Source organism: Puma concolor, chromosome E4 (assembly GCF_028749965.1).
Source record: "Puma concolor isolate L17-30 chromosome E4, mPumCon1.1.hap2, whole genome shotgun sequence".
In the NCBI taxonomy this organism is placed as follows: Eukaryota; Metazoa; Chordata; class Mammalia; order Carnivora; family Felidae; genus Puma; species Puma concolor.
This window is the reverse complement of record NC_141683.1, coordinates 940,568-949,733: the sequence shown is the minus strand read 5'-3', so window position 1 is coordinate 949,733 and position 9,166 is coordinate 940,568. Positions and strand designations below refer to the sequence as shown.

General features: G+C 65.3%; 1 protein-coding gene across 3 annotated transcripts in view; it reads left to right on the top strand.

Annotated features, from left to right (window-relative positions):
* The window catches only part of KCNN3 (potassium calcium-activated channel subfamily N member 3), a 120,973-nt gene that overhangs the window by 92,588 nt on the left and 19,219 nt on the right, over window positions 1-9,166 (top strand). For all 3 annotated transcript variants that reach the window (XM_086694068.1, XM_086694070.1, XM_086694069.1), the window contains one exon: window positions 1,892-2,033. In XM_086694068.1, the coding sequence (XP_086550194.1) occupies window positions 1,892-2,033 (142 nt within the window). The remainder of the gene's footprint in view (window positions 1-1,891; window positions 2,034-9,166) is intronic.

Here is a 9,166-nt window from a genome sequence, read left to right as displayed (position 1 = left end):
ATACTGAGTCCCAACCTGGACTTTAATTTCTTTCTCTTCTAACCACTCGTGTGCGAGTCGAAAGGCCCGGGTCCCGAGGCCGCCGAGCAGCCAGCAACACTAGTTGAAGCATCGGATTTGCAGAGAGGCAGGCTGTAAAGACCCAGGGGCCAGTAACGCACTCGGGAGACAGGCTACAAATCCAGTCCAGACCCGCGGTTGGCGGTGGAGGCTCTCCACTGCTCCTTCCCGGGCACCTGCACACTTTCCAGCAGGTCTCGTGTCCGGGGCTTGCTGTCTTTCCTCAGGCTTGCGGGCAGCTGCTGGAACAGTCCTCCTTGGACACCAGTGTCTTGTGTCCCTTCTGTGTCCAAGAACTCGCAGCAGATGCCTTCCTGTCAATTACGTCTGCAGCCCAAACTTCAAGACTCTCACAAAGGTCTCCTCGCTCCCCTGCCGTCCTAGTCCCTGCCTCTGTCGTGCTGTGGACAGTTTCTCAGGGTGACGACACCTGTCCCCCCTCCCCACCCCCGACAGTGACCATTGCCCACACCGAGTGCCCGCGTCCTGGGCCGAGCCCTGGGCTGCTGGTGCTCCTGGTCACTGGCCCTCCTGTCAGCAGATAGGGAAACGGGGTCACAGAAGTTAAGTCGCTTGCCCACAGCACAGAGCCTCTTGGTGTGGAGGTGGGGCTTGAAGCCAGGTGAGCCAAGCCCAAGGCCGCCGGCTTACCTCCTCTCCACCCTGCGCCCCAACCTTGCCGTCCTCAGACCTGACCTGAGACTTCTTCAGGATGGACTGGTGACCCCAGGACAGGCCCTGAGAGCCGGGGTCTGCCTCCACGGCTCCCCCGAGAGCAGCATGCAGGAGCGGAAGGGACAGAGGGGACTCGAGGGGACGCGAGGGGGAGCCCGACTAGGGGTGGGGTGGCACCTGGGGTGGGGGAATGTCTTCACCTGCCCCACCTCCCCGGGTGCACCTGCTGAGCCCCAGCCGAGCCCCAGCTTTCATAAGGGCGCTCCCCTCCGCCTGAACCCCTCTCCTCCCGGCCTGCCTGGGGGCTCTGTCCTCTGACTAACCTGCCGGTGTTGGGGTCAAGGTCACTGCCCTTTCCCTCCTGTCACTCAAGCGCCCTGTCTACCCAGTTCTGCGAACGTCCTCACGGGCCCGTCCCCTGAGCCGAGAGCCCTGAGGGCAGGCCGTGTCCTGCTCGCTCATGTTTGTGTTTCCGTACTTGTCCGTACTTGTCACGGAGCCAGCACACAGGGGCTCCGGTGTCTGGGGGTGAGAGCAGGGAGGGAGAGGGTGGGGCGCCCTCGGCACCGGGCAGGGGGGTGGTGGCCGCGTCCTTCCAGCCGGTTCCTCCCCGGGCAGGGGAGCCAAGAGCCCCCGTCCAGTCCAGAAGAGAGACCGTCCCTCTGCGGGGACCCCAGTGTCCCCTGGAAACAGCCCCCAGGGCGCCCCTCCCGACAGCGGTGACGGGCCGGTTCTTCAGGACCCGTCAGCCTTACGGGAGGTTGCTAAATGTGTTTGGTGGGTTTGACATTCTCCCCTGCTCGGGAGCCATCATTTCGGATCAGTCACGTCCACGTCCGTCCGCTCAGGCTGTCGACTTGGAAGGGAACGTCTGAATTTCACTGTCGCGTGATTTCATCCGAAGCTATTTTACCGACACCCGAAGGGCGTCTACGGTGCACTCACGGCCAGCGCGGCCTCTGGGACCAAGCCGGGGCGGGGGACAGGGTCAGGGCAGGGGCGGGGGGCGGGGGCGGGGGCGGGGCCCGGGCTGGCAGAGTCGCGGCACCTTCCGTCACCAGCACCGCTGGGTCCACCTCAGCCAACAGCCTCTGCGTCCGGGGCTGGCACTTCCTTCCACTAAGTGCTGTCTCCCCCCCGCCCCCGCCCCCGGCAGGTACCACGACCAGCAGGACGTGACCAGTAACTTCCTGGGTGCCATGTGGCTCATCTCCATCACCTTCCTCTCCATCGGTTACGGGGACATGGTCCCACACACGTACTGTGGGAAGGGCGTCTGTCTCCTCACCGGCATCATGGTGAGTACCTGGCCCGCCCGTCGCCCTCCCCACCTGCAAACGCCGTGAGAGCGCAGGAGGGGTCCTCCGGGCAGGACGGCTGCTGGGCGCCCCCTCCCCGCACACGGCCGGGAAGGTGCTTCTCGGCTCAGTTTCCTTTTCTAGCACAGTCAGAGCTCCTCATCTCCACGGCCCCCCAGGTGGGCTGGGCTGGGCCGGGCTGGGTCTGGCCCCCACCCCCGTGCCCCCACCGGCACCACCCCGCGGCCATAAGCGACAGGGCCCTCGGGCCCCACAGACTCAGCGCCACGTCCGAGGGACCGTCACTGGAACTCGCAGAGCGGGGATCCGGGGCGGGCGCTGACCTGGCCACGAGAGGCCCGTGTCCTGGGTCGGTGTGCGGCCGGCCACCGCCACCGCCTCCCGCTGGCCGCATGACACCTGCAGCTGTGGCCCAGGACCACTGCTCAGTGACCTCTATTCAGGAGAGGACCCCCAAGGCTCCGAGGAGAAGGCTGCAGGGAAGCCTGGGGTGGCCTCGGGGGTGTGAGCGCGCACAGGCCTGCATTTCTAGGTGCCCGGGGCCCCCCCCACAACCCCCACACGGTGGGGGGGGGGCCTTCCCTCTTGGTGCTCCTCAGACTTCATTCATCCCCGTTTGCAGCGTAAAGGGCGCTAACTTCTCAGCAGGGTGGGGGCCGCCCCACCCCCCCTGACCTGACCTTCTGGCACCCATCTCGGACACCAGGCCGCTGAGTTCGGGCCCCTGGGAGCAGAGGAGGGTCTAGGGTCAGGGGCCCCGAGCGGCCGCGCCTGCCTGGACACGCCGTGACCCTGCAGCTCCTTCCCATGGAGGCCTGGCGGGGCGCACATCAGCAAGTCGGCCAACGGCCCCTCCTGGGGGCGGGAGAAGGGGGGGGCTTAGCACCTGCTGTGTGAATCCCGGGTGAGCGAGGCCTCAGAACCATCCCCTCCCGTCCCCCCCTGTCCATCGGGCGGTAGGAGTCTGTCTGGCCGAACTCCAGCTGCCACCAGAAACCAGGCGATGGCCTCCCTCCAGCACCTAGTGACACATGGCCTGAAGGCCGAAGCCTTGGCGTCTTAGAGGCTCGGCTGGGGGTGGGGGTGGGGGTTGGGGGGTGGGGGCAGGGCTCTGCGTGGCTGTGCCCCCCGGAGCGCATCGTGGGCAGCTTCCCCCAGGCTCCAGGCGTGTGCTCCCCAGGACCCTGGGCCCCTGCCGGCGGCCTCCTCCTCGGGGTGGGGTCCTCGGCTCCTGGGGCGCAGGGCTGTGTCCCCGTGCGGGGAGGGGTGGTTGAAGCCGGGGCAGCAAGCGGGTGAGGGGGGCCCGTATCCTCTCCCGAATGAACAACACAGCTCAGGCCCTTCATCTTCTCTTTTGTTCAAAACGTCTCCCTCTCCGGGTGCAGGGGCGGGGGGGGGGGGCTGTATGGTCAAGGGCCGTGGCCCCCGTTAACGTCCACTGCCTCCCTCCCTCTGGGGTCAGACGAGGGAGCCCCAGTGGCCCTTTTCTAGCTGAGTCATTCTTGCTGGGGTTTCTGAGCCGCCCTCCCTCCCCTCCCCCAGCCTCCCAGCACCCCCCACCTCGGGTACTTCCCAAGGACAGGTAGGGCTTCCCGCCTGGTTACCATGGACACTGCGGGGCCTGGGGGGGAGGGGGGAGGATGGGTTTGTGTGCTGAGGCTGTAAATAGTCTTAATCATTGTTTTCTCTTGGCGATCCTAGAAAGGGGGTAATTATCACCCATTAAGCCAGGTGCTCCGTGGTCTGAACGACCTGCCGTGGTTGGCACGGACCGGTGTGTTTGAGGGACTTCAGCCACAGAAGCAGGTCTGTCAAAGTCCAGCATCTCTCCTCCAAGAACGTCACGAGCTGGTGACAGTGCAGAGAGAAAGCTGTCGGTACTTAGCCACCAGAACTGGAAATGGCAACACCCGGGAGGCGGTGCTTTGGAAGCCTCTTGGCTGCCGGGTGTGGGGTGTCGGGGGAGCCCGGGGCCCAGACCACCCTGCGGGAGCCCCATTTCGGTGCAGCCGAGCCACACGCGCCCCGTGGGCCCTTCCTGAGTTCAGGGCACGGAGACAAAGCTGTGGGATGTCTGCTGGGGACGCTGAGTCTCCCCCAAGGCCTCGGGAGAGATGCTCTCTGAACCTGGGTGGGGGGGGTGCTCAGCGGCACATCTGCCTCCCGTCAGTTTGAGAAGACGAGCCTCTCCCTGAGACACCTTGCTTCCAAACCAACTGCCGTGGTTTTAGTTGTCGGGTGGAGTCTGCTGTAGAGACGGCGTAAACCCTCTGGGCTGGATTCCCCCATTCGTCACCCTCACCGTAATTTACGCCTCGTTTTAGTTTATGCTTCTTTAGTTAAGGACACTTCATCCTTTCCCCCTCGGACGCTGGTTTTTCCAGATTCTGAGGTTTTGCAGCTGGAAAGTGTTTCTTGGAATCAAGGAGAGGGAGGACCGGTGCGGAGGACTCCGGACTCCGGAGGGGGGACCGGTGAGGAGGACTCCGGTCTCCGGAGGGGGGGACCGGTGAGGAGGACTCCGGTCTCCGGAGGGGGGACCGGTGCGGAGGACTCCGGACTCCGGAGGGGGGACCGGTGAGGAGGACTCCGGTCTCCGGAGGGGGGACCGGTGAGGAGGACTCCGGTCTCCGGAGGGGGGGACCGGTGAGGAGGACTCCGGACTCCGGAGGGGGGACCGGTGCGGAGGACTCCGGTCTCCGGAGGGGGGACCGGTGAGGAGGACTCCGGACTCCGGAGGGGGGACCGGTGCGGAGGACTCCGGTCTCCGGAGGGGGGACCGGTGCGGAGGACTCCGGTCTCCAGAGGGGGGACCGGTGAGGAGGACTCCGGACTCCGGAGGGGGGACCGGTGAGGAGGACTCCGGTCTCCGGAGCGGGGACCGGTGAGGAGGACTCCGGTCTCCGGAGGGGGGGACCGGTGCGGAGGACTCCGGACTCCGGAGGGGGGACCGGTGAGGAGGACTCCGGTCTCCGGAGGGGGGACCGGTGAGGAGGACTCCGGTCTCCGGAGGGGGGGACCGGTGAGGAGGACTCCGGACTCCGGAGGGGGGACCGGTGAGGAGGACTCCGGTCTCCGGAGGGGGGACCGGTGAGGAGGACTCCGGACTCCGGAGGGGGGACCGGTGCGGAGGACTCCGGTCTCCGGAGGGGGGACCGGTGCGGAGGACTCCGGTCTCCGGAGGGGGGGACCGGTGAGGAGGACTCCGGACTCCGGAGGGGGGACCGGTGAGGAGGACTCCGGTCTCCGGAGGGGGGACCGGTGCGGAGGACTCCGGACTCCGGAGGGGGGACCGGTGCGGAGGACTCCGGTCTCCGGAGGGGGGGACCGGTGAGGAGGACTCCGGACTCCGGAGGGGGGACCGGTGAGGAGGACTCCGGTCTCCGGAGGGGGGACCGGTGAGGAGGACTCCGGTCTCCGGAGGGGGGACCGGTGAGGAGGACTCCGGACTCCGGAGGGGGGACCGGTGAGGAGGACTCCGGTCTCCGGAGGGGGGGACCGGTGAGGAGGACTCCGGTCTCCGGAGGGGGGACCGGTGCGGAAGACTCCGGACTCCGGAGGGGGGACCGGTGCGGAGGACTCCGGACTCCGGAGGGGGGACCGGTGCGGAGGACTCCGGACTCCGGAGGGGGGACCGGTGAGGAGGACTCCGGTCTCCGGAGGGGGGGACCGGTGCGGAGGACTCCGGTCTCCGGAGGGGGGACCGGTGAGGAGGACTCCGGACTCCGGAGGGGGGACCGGTGAGGAGGACTCCGGACTCCGGAGGGGGGACCGGTGAGGAGGACTCCGGTCTCCGGAGGGGGGACCGGTGCGGAGGACTCCGGTCTCCGGAGGGGGGACCGGTGCGGAGGACTCCGGACTCCGGAGGGGGGACCGGTGAGGAGGACTCCGGTCTCCGGAGGGGGGACCGGTGCGGAGGACTCCGGTCTCCGGAGGGGGGACCGGTGAGGAGGACTCCGGACTCCGGAGGGGGGACCGGTGAGGAGGACTCCGGACTCCGGAGGGGGGACCGGTGAGGAGGACTCCGGTCTCCGGAGGGGGGACCGGTGAGGAGGACTCCGGACTCCGGAGGGGGGACCGGTGAGGAGGACTCCGGTCTCCGGAGGGGGGACCGGTGCGGAGGACTCCGGTCTCCGGAGGGGGGACCGGTGAGGAGGACTCCGGTCTCCGGAGGGGGGACCGGTGCGGAGGACTCCGGACTCCGGAGGGAGGACCGGTGCGGAGGACTCCGGTCTCCGGAGGGGGGGCCGGTGAGGAGGACTCCGGAGGGGGGACCGGTGAGGAGGACTCTGGTCTCCGGAGGGGGGACCGGTGAGGAGGACTCCGGACTCCGGAGGGGGGACCGGTGAGGAGGACTCCGGACTCCGGAGGGGGGACCGGTGAGGAGGACACTGGTCCCTGGGCTCAGATGTAGGGATGAGTTGGCAGTTTCACCCTCGCGGACCGCTCCTGTGGGCCTGCTCACCGCACACCGTCCAGGTGGACCCTGCCCTCCCGCCCCTCCCTCGGGGGTAGGAGCTGGCCCAGGGAGACCCAGGAGCCCAGCCGGTGTCACCTGTGACTCTGGACTTGGCACGTCTGAAGGCGAGGTCTCAGTCATGGATTTGCTCCCCAGGGTGACCCTGTGGAGGTCACGCCAGCAGCCACTTCGTCCTCTCCATCCCACGCCATCCTGCCCCTCCATCTCCCAACGCGGCCCCGCCCCCGGGCACCTGACCTGGAAAAGGGCTCACTGCCCCAGTGGGAACATAGGTGATCACTAGACAGCTTACTGGCAAACACGGCATCAGGAGGGGCTCCCGTCACCAGTCTTCTCCACCAGAGGGCCAGCTGACCGTTACCTCCTGACTCCAGCCTCACCTCCCTGTCCCTCCTGCTCCTCCCTCACCCCCATCGTCGTCTCTCCCTCTTCTTCCATCTTCCCTTTCCCTTCCCTCCTTCCGCTCCCCCCCTCCACCCCCGCCCCCCGCCCCCCGCCCCCCACTCCTGCCAGCTGCTTCAGGATGCAGCTCCAGTGTTCCCTGTCTGGTCTCTGCTCCAGCAACCTCTCTCTCTGCACCCCTCCCCTCCCCTCCCTTCCTTCTCTGCTCCCCCTCCTCCCCCTCCTCCTCCCTCTTCCCCTCCTCCTCTCTGTCTGTCTCTGCATCTCTCTGTCACACACACTGCGCAGGGGACCAGCAGTCTGCATTTCAGCACTCAGCCCTCCACTTTCCAGAGGCTGCTGATGTCTGACCCCATCTTTACCAGGTTGTCTTTTCACGGAAATGATCAAGTGAGGCTTCGTGATTAGCGACTTCCCTGATTACATCCAGAGGATGGGTTTTCCAAAAGAAAAAAATAAAGTTGAGAGTATTCTCTGCTTCTGTACTCAGGTTAGAATTAGAGGTTAAGAACCTGGCATCCTCCAGAGAAATATCCACAAGGAAGTCTTGGCATCTTTAAGTGAAAAGAAATTGAAAATGTAATCCAATCCACCTTACTGTCTCCGTGCAGAAACTTATCTTAGTTGTGTATTAGTTAAAACACTCTAACTTCTAACTAGAAGCCCCTGCATCTGACCAGCTAGGCTGTGGGCCATGGCGAGAGCTGGGGCCCTCTTTTCGGACCCTGTAAATCCAGGATGCTGCTGGAGTGATTGTTTTGATGAAATCCCCAAAGCGACACGATGAGTGGGGGACCCTCTCCTCAGGCGTCTTCTGCCCCCAGCTCTCAGGGGCGATTTAAGCGGAGCTGACCCCGGGAGGTGAGGGAGAACGGAGCCTAGGGAGGGCCCTCTCCATCTAATGTCCATTTTTAACGCTGTGATAAGTCCCTGTGTTTGGACTGTCGGCCCAGAGTACGTTTGGAACCCCGTATAAAGGAGCAGGATTATACGCGGTCTGGTTGAAGGGAGTGGAGCACAGCTTCCCCCCAGGACAGCTTCTTTTAAGCTATTTTTTGCTTTTGGAGGCTTGGCTGAATCAATTACAGCATTAGACCAGGCTGCCCAAGTGCCCATACACATCGTTTGAAAAGTGGGCACGGTCTTCTGCAAGTCACAGATGCCAAGAACACACAGCCATCCCTGAACAAAAGGAAAACGAGGTCAGAAAGGAGGGTTCACAGACCCAGGCCTTTCCAGTTGGTCGTGCTCGAAATGGTGGTTCCAAATGTACCGAGAAACATGAGACCATCCAATGGGGACACCGTGAAAAGCCAGGGAACGCACTGGTCCTTCAGCCAGAGCCTCGCTGCCCACGGAGGGGAGGGGCCTCGCTGCCCACGGAGGGGAGGGGCCTCGCTGCCCACGGAGGGGAGGGGCCTCGCTGCCCACGGAGGGGAGGGGCCTCGCTGCCCACGGAGGGGAGGGGCCTCGCCGTGGACACCCCTCCCAGCTGCAGTACTGGTTACGTGCCTTCTAAAGCACTCATTTCTATTTCTAACTCATCCTGATAGACTGATGAGCCGAAAACATCAAGGATGGAGCCTTTCAGTCCTGCCACCTCTAAGTGCTAAACCGGGCTGGGGGCAAACAGTGTGGCATCTAGAGGGCCACACTGCTCCTCTCGTCCCATGAGGCCATTGTGCGGGATAGAGCAGGGGCATGGCTGGGGCAGGACAGGGGCAGGGCTGGGGTAGGGCATGAGCAGGGCAGGGCTGGAGCAGGGCGGGGCAGAAGGATGAGCAGAGGATAAACCTCCCTGTCCCCGAGCTGGCAGGTGGGTCGGGACAGACACTGCACAGGACTCAGATTCACCAGGAGGACAAGGGAGGGCACCAGGGTGTGCTCATTCCCCAGACTGTCACTTTACGCGGCCGAGGGCTCGAGGAGGGGGCTCTGGGACCCCTGTCCGCCCTGCAGAGTGAGAACATTGGTCCGGGAAGGACTGAGGGCGTCTGGGGGTTCCCTTAAGCCCTGGTCGGAGCAGGAGTGTTGCTGTGTCTCCACAGCATGGGCCCGAGGAGCCTCTGGTGGGAGGGAGACAGGGCCAGTCCCGGGGCCGCGTCGCAGCTGGGGCCTCTGGGCAGAAGGACCCCAGTGCGGGCCGAGCACAGCCGTGGGGTGCCGCCTGGGGCTGCGCTGTCTCTTTGGATGGTTCCAGGGAAAGTCTCCAGGGCAGTGAAGCTGGTCC